At 38.3% G+C, this 21,993-nt stretch overlaps 1 protein-coding gene across 3 annotated transcripts; it reads right to left on the reverse strand.

The window, feature by feature from the left end:
- Positions 1-2,997: 2,997 nt before the first annotated feature.
- On the reverse strand, positions 2,998-16,751 carry ttc14 (tetratricopeptide repeat domain 14). Of its 3 annotated transcripts, none has more exons than XM_044129740.1 (12): positions 16,191-16,751; positions 14,868-14,992; positions 13,194-13,393; positions 12,594-12,678; positions 11,494-11,623; positions 10,721-10,876; positions 10,361-10,432; positions 8,953-9,072; positions 7,962-8,084; positions 6,270-6,387; positions 5,046-5,152; positions 2,998-4,936 (listed from the first exon to the last, which is right to left on the reverse strand). In XM_044129740.1, the coding sequence occupies exons 1-12, from the start codon at positions 16,325-16,327 to the stop codon at positions 4,114-4,116; spliced, it is 2,196 nt and encodes a 731-aa protein (XP_043985675.1). In that variant the 5' UTR covers positions 16,328-16,751; the 3' UTR covers positions 2,998-4,113. The 3 variants fall into 3 exon arrangements, with proteins under 3 accessions (XP_043985675.1, XP_043985674.1, XP_043985676.1); XM_044129739.1 differs by having other exon boundaries at positions 14,868-14,995; XM_044129741.1 differs by lacking the exon at positions 5,046-5,152 and having other exon boundaries at positions 4,779-4,936; positions 14,868-14,995; positions 16,191-16,727.
- Positions 16,752-21,993: the final 5,242 nt, after the last annotated feature.

Genomic DNA, 21,993 nt, shown 5'->3' on the forward strand with positions numbered 1-21,993 from the left:
CATAATAAAATTACTCAAGTAAAAGTTTACAGTGTAGAAAAAATACTCCTAAAGGTACATGTCATCTGGCAAAACTTTAACTCTCATTTTTCTGTTTGTAATCCTGGCCTCATGCCTGGACATTCATGCATAAGTCCATCTTTGTAATTTGTTGAACATACTTTGAATAAGTAAAAGTTTACTATAGATAAAGAAATAATTACAAAAGCTTACTGGACATTGCAAAGACCTGAGTGTGAAGCTGAATGAGGAAGCTATTAATGCCAATTTAGTGTCTCACTTTCTCTGCTGCCACTGAAACTACAGGCTGACTACAGATCTAGCTCTCCTGTCCTTCCTAACGTATGAACAATATCAGTACACTACAACTATCACTCAGTTACAGTTGCTGAGTACTCTACTCACCTCTGTGTACTACTAAATTAAGCATCAGTGACATTAACTGTAGTACTTACATGGAGACAATACCCCACCATCATGTAGCCTAGCATGTATGGAACAAACGGGTTAGCATGTTTTTAAGGCTGCTGCGGTATAAAGGGCGATAGTTAATGTAAACACCTGCTCTACTGATGATCTGTCAGCGTTGGTGTGTAAGTCACCTTTTTAGAAAATTATTTTAACTGAACCGAAACACACAGGATTCCACAGCACATCTATATGTTAAGGTTGTCATAGTCAAGCTAGCATAACTGAACTACTTCCTTCTCCCTCACTATTTTTTCTTAATTACTTTTTTCCTGACATCTTTATCTAGTTGTCATAGTGTAGCAAAGCACTGCGTCTCTTTTACTTTTATTTACCAGGTGGACATTTAAGTTTTTGCACGTTATATTGACAACCTAACAGCTAAGTACTTCATTAAAGCTTAGCATTTGACATCTTATCATATGTTTGGTAAAATACAGTTAGTCATCTAATTATAAATAAGCATTTTAATAAATGAATTACAAGTTTATAATAGTTGTCAGGCTACAAGCCAAATTAACTCTGCTGTAGATCCAGATACTTACTTCACGTTAGGAAAACTAGATTAATACTTCTACAGAAATGAATAATTAATCCCAGGTCTTCAGTCAAAAATTCTAGAGCTGCGTATTTTCCTGGCTTATTTAAAAATAATTTAATCTAATTAATTTAACTCCATATTAAGTTTACTCATCTAATATCTGGATTATTTGTTTTGGGAATACATACATTTGTTTGTAGGATGTAGATGTGAAGCTAACTGCTGGCACAGACATGAGCTTTAGCATTCCCATGCTAGCATCCAGCGGGCATCAGAAACAGCTTTATAATAGATATTATGTCTGTTATAAAATATTATCGACATGCCTACATTGATCCACACAATAATGTCTGAATCGACGTCATCGTTCACAGCTTCTCCTTCTGTTCGCTGATTGGCCCGGTAGAAATTCCGTCGGAGGAATCAGCTTCAATCGAAATTAGAATCGAGTAAAATTACGTAGGAAGGAAACAAACTGATTAAAACTGAAGAAAGAAAAATGGCAAAGTTTACTAACCAAAGTTTTCTTCTGTTCTGTTTGAATATAGGAACATATGTTCAGCAACTTTTATTATTTTCCTTTCAATATGTTGACTTTTTACCAATTGCTTGAAGCAAGTCCTTTGATGATTCCCAATTTCCACTGAAGTTTGGAGCCGGACGGAGCGGCACACGTCTCGGCGGTCCGAGCTCTTAATTGGACTTCAAACAGGACCGTACGCCGCGGCATAATCCCATGGTCAGGATCAATGCCAGGCTGGAAAATGAATCCTTTTTCCACAAATTTTCCTGGTCCTGTGTGCCTCTGCTAAGCAGTCGCGTTTCACTCGGGAAGGTTTCTGTGTGACTGAACTTCAAACAGCTGAATATTTGACCAGAAGTTTCCCGCAACGTTGCTTCAACATGAAAACGAGCCATGTCCTGTTGCTCTGCACAGAGGAGCTAAAACTGCTGCAGAACTGTGTAAATTACGGTAATCTTACATGTTTTCAATCGTGACACTTTATAATTTATTAACTAGCATAACGGTTTTATTTCATTGAAAGATTTTTTTAAGCAGGTGTTCATCTTAATGAACATAAATATTAGTCAAAAATGTTTTATTATACGTATTTCAATCTAAAAGTGATTAATATTCAGATTCATTGTGTATGGCTATAGCTTACAGATAACGAACACGCAAATTCAGTTGCTAAGAAAACAAAAAATTATTTTGATGGAAAAACTTTTCCATCAACCTTAAAATTTTCTAAATAAATTTGATTTGATTTAATTGAAACCACTCAATTTTTTTGTTTAAAAAAAGGCTTTGGTGCTATGATGATGTAGTTTTTTTATTATTATTTTGCAACTCTGCAGCACACGAGTCACGTGATAAACAACCGGATGTTACCGCTGGTGCAAACAGGAAGTGGTAGGAAGATGGCGGCTCTAATGACTTATTGTGTGAATAAACTTATTTATGTTTGATTTTAACTGCATTTTCTTAATAAAGAAGCAATTTCAATGTTTTTTTTTTTACATTAGCGGGATATTGACAAAGTTCTGCGCACATTTGTAATGGAAACGCAGCTGATGACCCCCAAGAGGAGGTTAATCCACTGAAGGTCATTGCTACAGAAACTGGTTGTTCAAAGATTTCTCCCTTCTAGCATGATACTGAAAAGTTAAGTGGAAGGAAAAGGTTTGGTAGAAAAAAATAAAATGAAGCAACAGGAATAACAGCAGACTGGAGGCAGAGAATCCAAGCTGATCATCGTTTAATTTTCAACACCTTTATGCACCTCAGTTTCTGCATGTGTTTGTATTATATATGTTTAATAATAGTTAGAATTATTATTAAACATATGGTGTAATTTCTTCGCATATCTTAGGAGAACTGGTGAAAATATATTTACTTTCTAAAACTGGTGAAAGGAAAATAAAATATAAAATACAGACTGGTGTCAAGGTTTATCATGATGAAGCAGAAATAAACAAACTGCATCTACATTCCACAGGTCAAATGCTTTTATTGGTTCATATTAGATGGTTTTACGACAGGTGACATACTTTTTGATTACAGCTGAAATATCACGCTAAGGCAAAAAAAAAAAAAAGAACAGAGGCATAACCGTCTGCTTTTTGTGCAGAGGAAGTTGCAGCATGGCACACAGCAGAACAAAAGGCAACTGGTTTCATTAAAAAACAGTAAAATAAAATCAAACAAAAGATTTCATTGTAGTAAAGTGTCAATATAATCAACGGTTCTCGAAACGGGGAAATAAAGAGATGGGTCACAACGGAAGACGTCGAAGTCACGCGTTGTAAACAAAATCATGTCGTCATGACATTTTGACGAAAGTAAGACTGGATTTTATCAGAAGAGGTAAGAGGTGTCAGCGTAAACTATTCATTCATTCAACACTGAAAGTAAAGAGATCAACGAGCGAAAGGTTTGGCCCTGGAGGACTTCATGAACAAAGATTAAACCGAACAAATATCATTTTACCTTTTGTTTAGTCTCTTCTACATGACGGCCAGTTAGGGCCGCTGGGTATCCATGGAAAAAAGGAGAAAATTTCCACCAAAGAACTAATTTTGAGATTAAGCTCAGAAGTTTTCAAGAATAAAACAAATTTCTGAGCTCAAAAAGTTCTAAATTTGCAAGAAAAACTCAAACATTTTGAGATTAATCCCAGAAATTTTCTAAAAAGAAAAATGAATGTCTGAGCTTAAAGTTAAATTTGTGAGAAAAAACTAATTTTTTTTAATGAATCCCAGAAATTAGAAATGTATTGCTCAAAAAGGTGAAAATATTTCATTTTTGAAAGAAAAAATGTCCAAAAGTCAAAAATTTAACTAATTTCCATGTTTCTTCTAGAAAATATGAGAAATTACACAAATTTTCTCTTTTGATGCAGATTATTACCTGCTGAAGTTCAGAAATGTCTAATTTATTCTAGTAAATCTCTGAGAAAAACCACAAAATGTCTTAGTTTTTCCTACTAATTATTGCCGGTTCCTGCTCATAAACATCCAGATTTATTGGCAGAGATGTCCTCCTTTTTTATGCATGTATATCCACAATGGCCCTGATACGCTGTCGTAGTTCTGGTTTTGTCTTATTTTTTTGCTTTCACCCCCTTTTCTTTCTCGAACTGAGCGATCTGGTTGAAAATGTCCAGCAGGTTGGACGGGAGGTTCTTCTTGTTTCTGCCGTCTCCCTGGCTGTTCTCTGGTTTTTTGCTCTGTTCTGGATCCCACGTTCTCTCCCTCTCCCTCTCTTCCTTATTCTCGTACCTACCGCCGTCACAGGAGCTCCTGGTGGAGGAGTCGTGTCTAATCCTGTTCCTTCCGGAATATTCCGGTTTCCAGGAAAACTCCACCTCAGCTGAAGAGCTGGATAGTTTCCTGGTGTGATTCTCCTCCATGCTGCTTCTTTCTCTCCTGCCTCCTCTGTTCTCCTCCCTCCATCTTTCCCTGCTCTCTGTCTTGGGGCTTCTGCTGCTTTTCCGTTTATTCGCCCCACTATCCGCTCTGTCCCTCCTCTTCCCCTGCCTGTGGGAAGAATCCGACTCTTCCTCCTCTGAAGCTGCTGCCAGAGAATACAGCCGGCTGATTTTCCCGTCGCCCCCCACCTCATCCTCCTCCGCCCCTCCAAACACCAGGCCACCCTTTTGGTTGAGAAAAGTGGCGGAGGTGTTGGGAGGCGCGGGAAACCACTCCAACTCCTCCTCCTCCTCTTTCTCCATCCTGCCTTTCCCGCTCTTACCCTCCTCACTCTTCCTCCGGCGGTGCTTGCTTCTTCCTCGCCTGGACTTTTTCCGCTTTTTCTTTTTCTTCTTAGACCTCCTGCGTGACGAGGAAGACGACGAGGAAGAAGAACTGCTGCTGCTGGAGGAGGACGAAGAGGAGGAAGTGGATCGCTTATGTTTCTTCTTCGCCCTAAAAACGAGAGACATCCGCTAAAATCCTCCGGCTGGAAAAGCATTTTTGTTTTGAAAAGGAAAATTGATCCGACTTGTCGTTTTGCGCTCGGTGAGGTTCAACCTACCTTTTCTCCTCTTTTAAGATCTTACGTAATTTCTCAGCGCTGGTCTGGCTGCTCGTCGCTTTGACTTGCTCCTTAGCAAGCGCTTCTTCTCGCAAGCGAATCGATTTCTTTACAGATAAGGCACGACAGCAGCACGCAGGCAAAAAGCCCCAAGCGGCAGATTCAAAAACATTCACACCGTTCAGAAAGCCCCAAAATCACATCCATCCATAAAGTCGCATGGTTATTATTTTTGAAGTTTAAAAGGGAAATTGATAAACAAAAGTCAAATGTGTTGCAGAATGATGGAGAAATGAACAGTCACATATTTACCATGAGTATTGGCGGCCGGAGACAGAGGTCCGGGCGATTCAAACAACATTTGTTATCGGTTGAAATGAAAAAAGGTTTCAGCGTTACCGTGTTTGGCAGCATGTTTACGGTTCCCACGGGACGAAGAGTCGTTGGCACAGCGCAGTTTATGCGTTTCCAGCCCCCCACAAGGCAGGCGGCAGAGAGTCATGGCAGTCAGGAGGTCAAAGGTCAGAGTATAAGATGGAGCAGAAACACAAACATACCAAACGCCTCATCAGTATTACAAACCTTAGAGTCAGAACGACGCCCAGCGACCCGACTTTAAATGGAAACAAAAAACTTAACCATTCCTTTTCACAATAAACTACAAATTAAACTACGAATGAATTAACGTCACAATATGAACAGCTAATAGCAACAGTTTCTGGCTGCTGATTCTTTGGTCACAAAGTGCTTATATTAATAACAGACTATTCTTTATTTTAGTTTTTATTGTGAGACAACAAAGGAATATCCTTTATTTTATATATATATACAGTTTACTTTATTTATAGAACAGATTTTCTTTAATAGAAAACCCCAAACATAGAATAGAACAAGTTTACTAAAAAATGTCAAGTTGTTGAACATAAAAAAAAACTTTACCATCAGATGAAAAATGAAGGCTTAAGTTCATTTTGTTGAATCTCTACTATAAGTTAAAACACCAAAAAACCCACCAAACGTATGAAAAGCTTAAATAATTATTTGCTTTCATAAGAAAAATCCAACTATTCAGTAACAAAGTTCTGTTTTTTCTGCACCTGTAGGTCCAGTTTACTTTCTTAAAACAGGTTAAACATGTTTGTTTGGGTGTGAAGCTAATATTGTAATTAGTTCTGCAGGATTCTCCTGTGTTGTGACTGGTGGAGGTTTTTGTGCCGCGCTCACCTGTATGGTGTCATTGATGTTGCGCAGGGCGTCTTTGGCCTCAGGATTGGCGTCATCGAGAGACAGCGCTCTCCGGTACAATCCCTCCGCCGTCACCAGTTTCTCCTGCTCTTCAAGTCTGTAAGACACACAAAACAAGAGCCTGTGAAAACATTCATTGTGTTTCTAATGCCTTCACCGCCCAGTTACAGCTACCAGTGACCTTTAACCTTTATGGGAAACTGGAACAACAAGTCAGATTTTAAGTTTCACTGTCTGAAATAACATACACATCAGATGTAGTTTTTTTCAGTTTTAGTTTACAAATCTGGTGCTCATTTATTTGCCAATCAGAGCCAGGAGGCGGGGCTTAGCGCTGTCAATCATCTAATGTACACCAGTGTTATTATAATTCTAGTTCATTATAATTTTGTTGTATTTCGTTGTGATTTTTGTCTAATTCAGAGTGTTTGCTAGTTTTTATTGTTAGTTAAATATTGTTTATCAGTTATAGTCGTTTGGTTTTTAAAAAAAATATTTTTTATGGATTTTCAGAATTTAACCAGTTAAATTATGCAGATCTAATCAATTAATACTTACAACCTGCTGTAATTAGACCGAGCCGACAGGTTTCATGTTAGTTCTGCATGCAAACAAGATTTTCTACATCCTGACAGAAAAACTTGTTATGTAAAAATTTGATTCTGCAAAACTTTCTAAAATAATCAGGATTGTGTTTCTAAGCTTTGCTAATATTTAAGAACCTCCTGCACTTAAATGTATTATTGTTCCTATGAGGAGAATTTCTGAGATTAATCTACAAATTTTGGATTATTTTTTTGTTTGAACTACGCCGCAGCACATTTTCTGTTTGCTGAATTAAAAGAAAGACGTCTAGTATTTCTGTTGAATACATTTATTTTCAGTAATAAGAACAGGATTTGGCTCACTTTGTTTCAAAATCTTTGCTATGTTTGACCACGTTTAAAAAAACAAAAAACTAAACAGCTGATTAGGCTGCAGAAAAGTCGGCTTTCCAGAAAAAGTCTCTGGATAATCTTGGTTTTAGTTTTAGTTAAAAATTGGTTATAAAAACATGAATTCTTTGTGTTGTTCTTTACATTTTTCTGTGTGAGAAAATGAAGTTGGTAACAATCTTTAAGCCTCCATTTGCATCTATGGGCCAAATTTCTATCACCTCTGAATTGCAGTTGAGGGTTTCACAAAGAGCAGCAGGATGAACCATCACAGATCAAGATCAGGAAGGTAAAGTTTAATGTTCTAAAGCCTGGTTAGTCTTCATTAACCAGCCTCAATCATCAGATGTAGGCTTTTAATCCTAAAACCTTGTTTGAAGAAAAACAGATTTTCTTTATTTTTAATTTTTTTTTCCCCTCCAGGGGGTCTTTTTGAGGCTCTAGTGTCCCTTATATGACGGTAGGCTGACAGGAAAGGGGGAAGACATGCAGCAAATGTTGTGGGGTCCGGGAATCAAACCTGCGACAGCCGCATCGAGGACTCAAGGCCTCCAAACATGGGTCGCGCTATCCCCTACGCCACCGCAGCACGCCCGAAAAACAGGTTTTAACCACTTTAGCTTTTTTATAATATTCAGACATATGTACCAAAGACAAAATTGGAATGGGGAAACTCTGTTATTTTTGTATTTTTTTAAAATCACATCCAACTTGAAAAGCAAAAGATGCTGCTCACTGTCTTCCTCGCTCCACCAGAGTTTGGCAGAGGTACTTCTTAGCGTTCCGGTGGTCCGGGCAGTTTTCCAGAGCCAGCTCAAAGTCCGAGATGGCCTTCACCATGCTGCCTTTGTTAGCATACCTGGGGAGTAGAAACAAAAAGAAACGTCAGAGGAGATGATGTCGGAGATTTTAGACAAACTTGATCTTTGCAGTAGGAAAATAAATCAATCAATCAATCAAGTTACTTTATTCATCATGAAAACATAAATACATCAGATAGTCACCAATTTGAAAGCAGTAACTAACATCACATTTTGTAGAGCAGCATCATTAAAATCACATATGTTAGTCAATGTTTCATTTGTTACGGTTCAAAATCAATCCGTTGTGTTTTCAGTCTGAATTTCAGGGAACTCAGTGTTTCAGCTCTTTTGCAGTTTTTTCAGTTTGATTAATCAATTAATCCGATTTTTTTTTAAATAATTTAAAAAATGACACTTTGTGCATCTTTCATTGAAGCCTTTCTTTCACCAGTAACAGAAATCCAATTTTGTCAAGAGCCATCGTTAAAATCTTCCATACACATCTAAAGCAACTGGACTTTAGTCTTGATTTAAAGGAACTCAGTGTTTCGGCTGTTTTGCAGTTTTCTGGAAGCTCATTCCAGATTCCAGAAGCTGAATGCTGTTTGGTTCTTGTTTCTTTGGAAACTGACGCATCAGTCGTTTAATCCTGGAAATGTTCTGCAGGTGATAAAAGGCTGACTTTAAAACTGTGTTTATGTGTTTCTGAAAGTTCAGATCTGAGTCCATGACTACACCCAGACCAGTAAAAGGCAACACTTTCTAGATAACAATAAGGGGTGTTGGTTTGAAAATATTCTTCCTCATACTTCATATGAGGTATGAGGAACAAATCGAAGAACAAATGTGAATAGCTGCTTATAATCTATAAATCTGTTTGGTTTAACGCAAACAGAGATGCGTTAAACCAGGAAGTAAACCCACAGAGCTCCTCGCGCCACCAGCGCTTCCACGTTATTGGTGTCGATTTCCAGAGCCTTGTTGTATTCGTTCATGGCCTCCACGTGACGGCCATGTTTGAAGTGTCCCACACCTGCGCGAACACTGCAGAGAACAGGATTGTATGGAGGTAAATGAACAAACGACCACAGATGACATTATATCTGTATTAGCTGCGGGTGCACCGATTGCAGCTTACCATCGGTTTTGGTCCATACCAATTTTTTTTGTCTGAAATGTTGCTAAATATAGCAAGAAAGTGGCTGAGTTAACTGAAAACATGCAGACATGACCTGGTGGGCCGGTCCGTCAGTCAAACCTCTAATGGGACAGCAGGAGAGGACAGGGATAAAATACACACCCCATTTTCACAACCTAATCAGGGGTGACCAAACTTTTTGCCAAGGGGGACAAAATTTTTAACTCAAAAGTAGTCGCAGGACAAAAATCAACCTAAAATATAAAAAAATTAAAATTTATTGTAGATTTTTACAATGGTGTTTTAGGGCCGAGGTTAATCTCAAAGAAGTTTTGCAGAAATTTAAAACGACTACTTTAATTTTGCATGTTTGTTGAGTTAAAAGAAAGACATCTAGTTTTCAGTTTCTTTTGGACTCGGTTGAATACATTTATTTTCAGTAAGAACAGGATTTGGGTCACTTTGTTTCAAAATATTTCTGTATTTAGCCAAGTTTAAGAGAGAATAGAAGCTGATTTGGCCGCAGCAAAGACGGCTTTTCAGCAGAAGTTTCTGGATAAACCTGGTTTTAGTTTTTGTTAAAAGTTGGTTATAAAAAGACTCTGTGTTGTTTTTTACATTTTCTGTGTAAGAAAACCATGTTCGTAATTTTTAAATCTCCTTCTGCATCTAGGGATCAAATTTGTATCATTTTTGAATTGTAGTTTGGGGCCACACAAAGTCAGCCCAAGGGCCACAAATAGCCCCCGGGCCGCACTTTGAGCACCCCTGCCCTAAATCTTAATATTTATTTTGAGATTGGTCCTTTAATTTCTTTCCACTGCTGGTTCCATGACAGAAATATATTTATTTCCACACGGTTTGTTTTTGTGAGTTTTTGACGATGTTTTTTTTTTCATCATTTCCATGTTTTTGATAATTATTCTGAGCAAATAAAATGAACTTATTCATTTTAAATAAACCTAAACACAGTGCTGAAAACACCGTTTGGGGTTTTTGTTTCTGAATCAATAACAAATTACTATTTTATTTAACAAACGGCTGATTTTTAGACCATCGCTGAGGAGGATAAGATTGATGGATAAGATCGGTTTCACAGTGTAACAAATTAAGGAAATCGGCGCCGATAAACAGGCCGGTTGATAAATCGGTGCACCCCTAATATTAACTATAAAGTTAGCAGAGTAACGTTACCACTTCAGGGCCCAGGATGCAGACTGCTTCTTTCTGATTGCAGAAGCAAAATCCTCCTCCTGGAAAAGTTTACTGTGAAGAATAAAAAACACAAAACCAGAAACTTTGTAAAGTTTATCTGAGGTTGTGAGAAGTAGAACACAAAGGCCACAGCAATGACAGAAATGCTGTTGAACTTGTTTGTTCTAGACTTTTGGAGCCATGTGAGTATCAGGAAACAGAAGATCAAAGAATCAGAACGAGATGTTTCAGTGACAGCAGAGTATCCAGCGTCTCACGCCACACTTTCATTTTAACCAAAAGAGACCAAAATCTGCTGCTGCAAAACATGAAAGATGAAACAGTTTTTAGACAGCTCACCACTGTAACCCTCTCATCATCGACGGCGGGTCGGTGTCACTGATTCCCACCTTCTGCAGCAGATACTCCACCACAGACGGGTTTTCGTAGCCGTGGCACCTGGTGAGGATTCGTTCGTACGTCTCGCTGGAGTCGGCGGCGGCGCGAACGCTACGACTGAGCAACAAACACAAACAGGCCGTCACTGCAACAACGCCTGCTGGCCCATAAAACGTCCCAGAAGTTATTGGAATAAACGATAATATTGTTCCATTTTCAAGGAATATAAAACATTCTCAAAAGTCGACAAACTTTACATTCTAATGAATATTTAATTTGAAAAATTGTAAGACATTTTAAATATCCAAAACAAATAATAGAAACAATGAAATAGAATAAATAATGAACAAAATTATTCTTCCACGGTCTAGACTGAAAACTTCAGCAGATTTTGGCAGAAAAAAAGAAAAAATGATAAATCAAGCAAATGAAAATTATTGAGCTCGTTTTAATTTATCATGCAATTAATTGATTTACTGCTTATTTCAACAGGCTTTAACACAAATAATGAACCTTGATGAAAACTGGGTGATTATTCAAGTTTTAGGAATTTATCACTTAACATTTTGAGCTGAACTTTCACATCTAATAAACGGCTTTAAACAAAACTATCACCACTTTTAACAGTTAAACTTCCACAGGCAACAGACGAATCAATCAGTGTTGCAATCAGAGCTGCTCAGGTATTTGCAGCTGAACCTCATGGTAGTTCAGAGAGTTCGGTGCGTTTTTACCTGTAGTGTGTGGGCAGATCTTCTCTGGTCATGACACCCAGCTTGGTGTGAACCAGGTTAGGAGAAAGCGAGGCCTGGTGGAGCGACACTGTGATCTTTTCCTGGAACCGATCGATGTCTTTCACTCCAGCTGCAGAGCAAAATAAACAGACTGCTTCAGGAAAGACTCTTTCTACCATCAAATAAGACGGAAAACATCAACGAAATGTCAGCAGGAATGCACCGATTTGAAAATATGAGTCAGTATGGATATTATTTGTAGGGATGCACAATATATGGGCACCAACATCAGTATTTGTCACTTTTAGATTTTGGTATTTTCTGCCAATTTTATAATTGTCTTATAATTTTTACTGAACATAATTTTATTTTTTGCCTCATCATTTATCTACCTGTCATGTTGTGTTTGTTGTGAAAATGAGGCTGTTTTAAATGCGCTACAGAAATAAACTTTGACTCTGGTTTTTTAGCCTATTTGTATCGGTCCAATAAATAAAAATGGGTCAAAAATGAACAACCAATATTTATTTTTTAACTTGTTGTTCTCCAAAGGTGTCAAAACGGTAGTGAAATGCATGGAATATTGGTAAATATCGGTAAATATCGGTAATCGGCCATAACAACAATATTAACATTGGGTATCGACTTTGGCCCAGATCTTCTTATCGGTGTATCCTTAACTATTTGTAAACCACATTTAAGCAACAAAGCAGTTCAAAGAGATTTATGTAAAAAGAAACTTTTACCAATAGTGAAAAAAGTGATAAACGTTACACTTTGCCAAATGCAATCAAGCAAATACAAATTAATTATGTTAATATTCCACTTTCTACTAATCAAAGGAAACTTTAAATATCAGGTCTTAAGCCTTAATTTATTCCTGTTTTCTGGAAGTTTGATCCAGATCTGTGGAGCATAGAAGCTGAATGCTGCTTCTCCATGTTTGGTTCTGGTTCTGGTGACGTCATCAGTCTGTGCTGATACTAAACAACCTTTCGTTTCTTCCTTAGTGGCTTACAGACTGCTGTCTAAACTGTTCTATTAAATGAACTTTATATTTCTTCTGTGTTTGTATTTTATGCTGCCGTTTCATTGAACACCTTTAATCAAGTCTCCGATCTGATAGTAGGAGAGGGGATCATCATGGCTGCTGGTGGAGGGAATTTCCTTGACATGGCAGAGAGCCTGAGAGCACAAACAACAGAAAAGAGACAAAACAATAACTGCACAGTGCATCATAAATATGGCTGAGCATCATTTATTTATTTTAAGTAGTTTTTCTAATACACCACTAACAGTAAAATGTGAATGCCAGCTTCATATGACTCCTCTATGAAGGCTGTTAAAACAAAATTAAAAATAAAGCTATAAAGGCCAAGTTAATGATTTTAGAGGTTCACATTGACACTGATATGAACACATTTATCTGTGTGAACAAAGAATAATGTATGTTATATTTATAAGCTGCAGTCCGGTTATGCTACATTGCAGTGATCGTATTCATGGAACAACAACAATCACCTGACTCTTTTTAACTGCTTGACTTCACAAACAGCACATGACAGTTTGTGAACAAATCAATTCCTCTTGTGGGCTGGAATAAAATATCATTCATACCTGCTGGCAGCCATTCAACAATTCAAGAGCTGCAGAGAAATTGACAAATCAGGTTTTTCCACATGTTTAGCGCACTGACTCACAGAAAGTTCCAGGTCCTCGATGTCTCTCTTCAAGCCTCCTCCCATGCACAGCAGCGTGAGAAAGAAGCCATACTCCCGAATGTTGTTGATGCGTCCCACCACGACGTCTCCTCTCTCCAAGTCCCTGTACATCATGGATCTTCTCTCCTCGTACGGCAGCTCCATGAATAACTCCACTGGCGGCATGATGGCATAAGGCTCTGCAAGACAACACACACATTTACACAATTACTAAACGAAATCATAAACTAAGCTTTGGGTTCTATTTGTTTCACATTCAATCATTTTGTTCTGAATATTTTTGTAGATAAAACTCAATAATAAAGTTACTTATTCATGTCTGGCTTTCTAACCATATAACCAGACAGATGTAGAAAGAAGCAGCAGTACTTCAAAAAACTAAACCTTGCCAAGTAATTTTGGTCTAATGCAAATATTTTAGTACTCTTCAAATAAGACGAAATTAATTCATAAGTAACTTTTCAGCAAGAAATATAACCTTGTTTTAAGTAAAAAAATTCCTTAATTTTGATTTTAAAAAATAAATTTCCACTGGCAGAGTATTTAAATTTTAACATTTATCTGCCAATGGAACTAGAACTTTTTCATCATTGTGAAGGAATTATTTACTTTAAAATAAGCCACTGTATCTTGCTGAAAAGCTACTTTTAAATTAGTTTGTCTTATTTCTAGTCCAATAAGATATTTGCACTACAAACTAGACCAAAGTTGCTCGGTAAGATTTTGTGTTTTTGCAGTGAGAAGCAAACGAGGTGGAACAGCAGAGCTTGCAAACAACCAATGATGTGATCCAGGACATGAAACTGTAAAAAATCGTCTTTACTGCCCTGAAATTGAGCTGTTAGCATGTTGCGACAGTCATGACTCTACCTGTGTTCACACAGACCTAAAAACGGCACAAATTGGAATTGTGAAAATAAACGTGGATACTAGAAACGATTTCCAAAACAAATCATGTTTTTCAATTGAATGTTTTTGGTGGGTTTTCGGCTGCATTAAAAGTGATGCATTTCAATGGAAAAACTTTTTTCACATCGAGTCACATAATCAACAACCAGATGTTACTACAGGTGAAAAAGTCAAAGAAGACGACAGGAAGTGACAGGAGGATGATGGCGTGTTTTTTTAATGACTTATCACATGAACAAACTTATTCATGTGATTTTAACTGTATTTCTTTTTTTGTTTTTTCTCCCCTCTAGGGGGCTCTTTTGTGGGCTCCAGTGTCCCCCACGACAGCAGGCTGACAGGAAAGGGGGAAGACACGCGGCAAACATCACCGGGTCCGGGAATCGAACCCGCGACGAGGACCCAACGCCTCCAAACGTGGGCCGCGCTGTCCCCTACGCCACCACAGCACGCCCCTTAACTGCATTTCTTACAAAGTTTTGCCCACATCTGTAACGGAAATGCAATGCAGCAACGCATTTGGTCAGAGGCCTCTTCAGGCTAATTGCAAGACTGACTGCTACTGGAAATCCTTCCTGCCCACATCATGAGAAACCACAATGACTCCTTGAAGATACTTAGATGATCTGAGTGACGATAACATTTAATTTCTCTTTGCATTGAACAAAGTATTATTGAACTGGATTTCTGAAACCTGGCCTGTGCTTTAAAAGAAGCTTCTAATTTGAGTGGATCAACACACACCTCCGTCCTCCTCCTCTTCATCGTCCTGCGGAGGCGGGTTGGCGGTCCTCCATGCCGGGCAGAAGAGAATGTCAGCCTTCCTGGCGATGAACTGCTCCACCAGTGGACTGGCATGTTCATCACCTCTGCTTCACACACAACAATTTAACAACATTTAATTAGCAGCGTTCCCATAAAACCCAATAAGCTGAGTTTGGCACAAAGAACAATTTGAAAACTTTTCTATGCTACTATGTATAATGGCAGAGAGAAAGTTAAGAATGAAAGAAAGAAAATTAAAAGAGAAATTTGTACGTTTGAAAAAAAACCCACCATTTAACAGAAATAAAGATTTTCAAATGCAAAACTTTATATTAATATCTGATGAGAGGCAGCTGTGTTGACGTATGCAGAAAGGCATAGATTGACCTTATTACCCTGCAGTGGCAAAGACACAAACCATAAAACCAGAACAGATTCCAGGGTTGGTTGTTTGGATTTATAAGGGTTACACATTTAAACTAACCTTATAGCTTCTAATAGAAAATAAATTAAATAAACATGTAGTTGAATGGCATTAAGTTTGTTCAATATTTAAGATGATCAAAAAAGTTTAATTGAACTAAGTGCAAATTGTTCTGTTTCACAGCCTCATTTCCATAATATTTCACAAACAATTAGTGTTTTATTGTTTGTAATGGAAAAACAGATTTTTAGATCCAACTAAAACCACTGCGGGTGGGCAGTTTATCACATTGTTTATCATTAATAGTGAAAAGCAGAAGAATTTTTGATTTATTTTAAAAAACAAACCTGACAGTATTATGGAAAAAAGTTATTTCGACTCATTTATTCACTTTTTGGTCCACGAGAGTCTCAATGAATTTGACAGTATGATTAAATGCAGTTACTGTGTGGAGGTTAGTGATACAAATCAAACTTTTTAAGTAAGTAGTGTTCTGAAGAAACCTATTTCAAATGGGAATGTTTTTTATAATCAATGTATTTGAGTTTGTGACGGATGGCTGATGCAGTCACAGCCTTAAAAAAACTGAGTTTCCTTAATCACGTTAATTAACATCAGAATACTATAAAGTATCGCGATAAAACTCTAACGCCTTATCACCCACCTCTAGCAACAACACTTCTTAAAGGATAATAAAAACACTTTTTTTATCCTTTAAAATGACCCAGAAGCTTTGAAATAGCTGTTCCTCGAATGCTTGTTTAGACATTGAATCCAGTGCGGCACATGAGACCAAAATGTGATAAATTATGTGTACAAATCATTTTAAATTCAGGTGTAATGTCGAAGAAAAACGCGAGTCCGACATGCCGCCATACCTTCCGTCATACGTGGCTTTGCACAGGTCAGTCACCACCGCCTGGAAGTCTGGGTTTTCAGTTTGCTCACACTTCAGTTTGTTGAACAGCGTCTCACCATGATGGACCAGACACTGCCGCAACAAGTCTCTGTCCATCCTCTGTTCCTCTCACCGTCACATTTTTCACAAAACAAACACTCCAGCCGACGGTTATCACTAACAGTATGAGCTTGAAAACATCTAGGAGAAGTAATCGTTCATAAACATGAATAACATAAAGTCAAAAACGGACAGGGGATTGTTTGTAATTTAAGCTTCAGCGCTGTTTTGAGCTGTTGAGGCTAACAACCAAAAGGCTAATGACACGCAATAAGCAGACAGTATTATTTAAAACCATTGAGTCGACACACAATGCTTCCAAACATAGATAAAATGTACATAATATTCATTCAACCCAATCAATCCAGACCATTTGCTACATTTAGAAATAAAAGTAAGCTCAAATATTCTAAATTGAAACCGTAGCTGTTAGCTCCACATCATCGCGCATGCTCACATTGTGTTACACTGAAATGAGCAGAAAGAAACAAGTTGGGACTAGGAACCATAGTGACGGTCAAATTTTGACTTCTGACAGTTTTTTGAAATTCAATCTACAGCTATATATTGTCGTAAAGTTTAAAAACATATTCCAACATTTGAAACATCTTTTAATCCCTCAAAGAGCTGACATTAACAGCCCTTTGTTTGTTTGACAGCCTCGCTATAGGTTTCCTGTAATAGCTTTGCTGACAAAAGTAATGGCACCTTAAAAGGGAAAGACCTTTGTAGGTTTTTACATCTGAGGGAATTAGATAATCAGCAACCTGATATTTAGAAAAGTTGAATAAAGAATAAATATATAAAAAAAATTAATGACTGGCTATGTGCAACTACACTTCTATTCATCATAAATGGTTGGTTTTTATTATTGTTTAAGACAATTACCAGGTAAGTTTGTTTATATTCAACTGTTCTTTCACTTGTAATATTTTTTTCTAAACCTGTTATTAATTTTTAACAACCTTTTCCTGATTTTAATTAAATAAAACTTTTATAGCTGAACTTTTTCATAGTTATTTTATGTTACACCTCCTAAATACAGACTGTGGTTATTCAGTTGTTGAGGTTATGGAAACTAAAAGTAATGTGTTGTGTTGACAAACCATCGATTCATATGTAAGTATTATTAATAGACAAAACAATACTTTGTTGTTAATAGACCAAACAATACTTTGTCTGTTGTTAATAGACAAAACAATACTCAGAATGTATAGGTAGCTAAAGTCATACACCATCATTCTTTACTATGCAGTAAAATATAATTTCGGATGGAATTGTTAATTTACAAATTTGATCTACTTAGTTGGTCAATTAATAATAATAAAAAAATAGAACATAGCATATAAGAAAGCACCAGTTTTCTGTTTTGTTTTTTTCTTAGAAAAATATCCATATTTACTGGAATAATTTCAGTTTATCCTGCATAGTTTTTGGTGAATTTCTGTTTTTGCTTTATTTTGTCTTTATCTAAAACATAAAAAACACATACCTCTGTAACAACACTCAGTTATGACATGTCACTCCCTCTTTATTGCTGTGGGAGGAGCATCACACAAACTTAACCAAATTTACCAGCAGAGATTATCTGTCTGTGCAGAACTGTGTAAAGGACAACACTGTACAACATGGAGCATAAAATCATCATCATCTTATGTTTTCTTGGATATATTCATGCAACTTCAGGACAGGGTAAATATTGACAATAAATTATATAATAGTTCTTGGGGTTTTTTTGTTTTTTTTTTCTAAGTAAGGATCATGTTAGATATTACTATAATGTGACAAATAAGCATCTGAAATGCTAGGAAATATGTTTGGTTGTGCCTGAATTCGAGGTTTCACTGCCAGGGTCTGTGCCAGACATTTAGACAGCCTACGCAAAAATTCTTTGTGGCCTCCTTTGCACCTCAAAATAGCAATAATTCTGAATTTCTGTCTGCTTTTCCCATTATTAAATGGTAGAAAATTAAGGTTCGCAAAGTGAGAAGATTTTAAGTGGGATTAAAATGAGGAAACAAATAAAGTACAATGAATGAAATGTAACAATGCAGAGAGCAAAACAGAACTAGAACTCATCCTATATACAGTGCTGTTTTAAATATGTTATATTTAAATATTACTCAAAGACAACGCAAGTAAACACAAAATGGAAATTGTAAACTTAGGTGTCTACTGTTAAGCTTGGAAAACATCCAAACCTGCGTGGCCCTGTGTGAAAAAGGGATTCCCTGTAGGCTCTAAACCTAAAAACTGGTTGGATCAGCTTTCATGGCAGCAACTTCCTTCTAGCATTTGCAATAACTTGTAGTGAAAAAATAAAGGATACTATACCCATAAATTCAGTACGCTTTAGTTAATTTTATGAATGCAAAATATAGTTCCAGTTAGTTAAAATTTTCCCCCATTATTTACTGTTTTTATTTATTTCAGGAAACAAAAATGTTCTCAATTTCAGTTTCTGTTACTTTGTTTTAGTTGACTATAGTAATCTTAGTCAGTCCACAGTTTTTGTAGAAGTCACTGGGATCATCAAGATGTGTTCTGGAAAAACTGAGATGAGCATTGATGTTCTTTTTGCTCAGCAGTGGTTTTCCTCTCACAGCTCTGCCATGGAGGATATTTTTGCCCCGTCTCTTTGTTATGACGGAGGCAGAAACTCTGACCTTAACTGAGGCCACTGAGGCTGACAGATTTTCAGACGTAGCTGTGAGGTGTTTGGTGACCTCTTGGATGAATCGTCGCTGCGCTCTTGGGCTAACGTTGGTCACCCACTCCTGCAAAGGTTCACCATCTTGAACCTTTGTGTACTTTGTTTTCTCCATGTGTGGATGACGGCTCTCACTGGTGTTCAATGGAGTCTCAAGGCTTTAGAAATGGTTTTGCAACGTGGTACAAAACCATATGGATAGCTCTAAATTACTTTCTGTCACATTTACTCCTGATTTTTTGGGATCTTGTCAAAATTTCTAGCTTTTGAGAATCTTTTTGTGTACATCACTTCGTCAGGGAGGTCTTTATGTTTTCATTAAGTGTAAGGATTTGAGTTTCTCTGTGTTTATTTTGAGTCTCTGTGTTGTCCTGTCTCCCCCTTGATTGTTCCCAGGTGTGTCTCGTTCCATGATTGCCCTTTGTGTAATCTTTCTCGGGTCCTTGTCTCGATTGGCTGCTTGTATTGCTGTTGAGTCTGTTGTTTTTGTTCAGTCGTTTCCACTTGCTACCAGCTCTGATTTCAGTAAGTCGGTTCATCTGTGCTGCCTGGATTTCTGGGGATTATTTCATCTTTAAATACCATTATTCTCTACAACCTGGGCCCTCTGCGTCTGCCTCACCGCCTCTCCACTGCATTTCATGACATTAAGAGCAGATTTGGCAGTAATCAGGTCGGGTTGTGACTAGAGACTCTGAACTCAGGTGTTTTAAGCTACATTTAAGTTTGTTGTTTTTATTTAACTGGGTGATAATGTTTTTCAAAGGAACATTCATTTAAGAACAGAATTTTGTGTTAACTTGTGTTTCCTTTGACTGTGTATCATGTCAGTAAAAACAAACTACTGTGCCATTTAACACAATTTATTTTTGCTAATACAATTTATCTATAATTACAGCAACTACAACAGAATTGCCAATGACAACAATTGCAGCCCCAACGACCACAACCCCAACAACTACAGATACAACAACTACAGATACAACTACAACTGAAGCCCCAACAACTACTGACCAAACTACAACTGTAGGTTCAATGATTATCACTCCAGTCATAACTACAACTGTTGCACCAACAACTACAACTGTTGCACAAACAACTATAACTGCTGCCCCAACTACAACTGAAGCCCCAACAACTACAACTGCTGCTCCAACAACTACAACTGAAGCCCCAACAACTACAACTGAAGCCCCAACAACTATAACTGCTGCCTCAACAACTACAACTGCTGCCTCAACAACTACAACTGTTGCACAAACAACTACAACTGTTGCACAAACAACTACAACTGAAGCCCCAACAACTATAACTGCTGCCCCAACTACAACTGAAGCCCCAACAACTATAACTGCTGCCCCAACTACAACTGAAGCCCCAACAACTATAACTGCTGCCCCAACAACTACAACTGCTGCACAAACAACTACAACTGTTGCACAAACAACTACAACTGTTGCACAAACAACTACAACTGCTGCCCCAACTACAACTGAAGCCCCAACAACTATAACTGCTGCCCCAACTACAACTGAAGCCCCAACAACTACAACTGAAGCCCCAACAACTATAACTGCTTCCCCAACTACAACTGAAGCCCCAACAACTACAACTGAAGCCCCAACAACTATAACTGCTGCCCCAACTACAACTGAAGCCCCAACAACTACAACTGAAGCCCCAACAACTATAACTGCTGCCCCAACAACTACAACTGTTGCCCCAACAACTACAACTGCGGCCCCAACAACTACAACTGAAGCCCCAACAACTATAACTGCTGCCCCAACAACTACAACTGTTGCCCCAACAACTACAACTGTTGCCCCAACAACTACAACTGCGGCCCCAACAACTACAACTGAAGCCCCAACAACTATAACTGTTGCCCCAACAACTACAACTGCGGCCCCAACAACTACAACTGCGGCCCCAACTACAACTGAAGCCCCAACAACTATAACTGCTGCCCCAACAACTATAACTGCTGCCCCAACAACTACAACTGCGGCCCCAACTACGACTGAAGCCCCAACAACTACAACTGCGGCCCCAACTACAACTGAAGCCCCAACAACTACAACTGTTGCCCCAACAACTACAACTGCGGCCCCAACTACAACTGAAGCCCCAACAACTACAACTGTTGCCCCAACAACTACAACTGCGGCCCCAACTACAACTGAAGCCCCAACAACTATAACTGTTGCACCAACTACAACTGCTGCCCCAACAACTACAACTGCTGCCCCAACAACTACAACTGTTGCCCCAACAACTACAACTGTTGCCCCAACAACTACAACTGCGGCCCCAACAACTACAACTGCGGCCCCAACTACAACTGAAGCCCCAACAACTACAACTGCTGCCCCAACTACAACTGAAGCCCCAACAACTATAACTGTTGCACCAACTACAACTGCTGCCCCAACAACTATAACTGCTGCCCCAACAACTACAACTGAAGCCCCAACAACTACAACTGTTGCACCAACTACAACTGCTGCCCCAACAACTACAACTGTTGCCCCAACAACTACAACTGCGGCCCCAACAACTACAACTGAAGCCCCAACAACTATAACTGCTGCCCCAACAACTACAACTGTTGCCCCAACAACTACAACTGCGGCCCCAACAACTACAACTGAAGCCCCAACAACTACAACTGCTGCCCCAACAACTACAACTGAAGCCCCAACAACTACAACTGTTGCACCAACTACAACTGCTGCCCCAACAACTACAACTGAAGCCCCAACAACTATAACTGCTGCCCCAACAACTACAACTGTTGCCCCAACAACTACAACTGAAGCCCCAACAACTACAACTGAAGCCCCAACAACTACAACAGAAGCCCCAACAACTACAACTGCTGCCCCAACAACTACAACTGCTGCCCCAACAACTACAACTGCTGCCCCAACAACTACAACTGAAGCCCCAACAACTACAACTGTTGCCCCAACAACTCCAACTACAACTCTAACCACAACTCCAACCACAA

The sequence above is a fragment of the Gambusia affinis genome, linkage group LG10, assembly GCF_019740435.1.
Source record: "Gambusia affinis linkage group LG10, SWU_Gaff_1.0, whole genome shotgun sequence".
NCBI classification, from domain to species: domain Eukaryota; kingdom Metazoa; phylum Chordata; class Actinopteri; order Cyprinodontiformes; family Poeciliidae; genus Gambusia; species Gambusia affinis.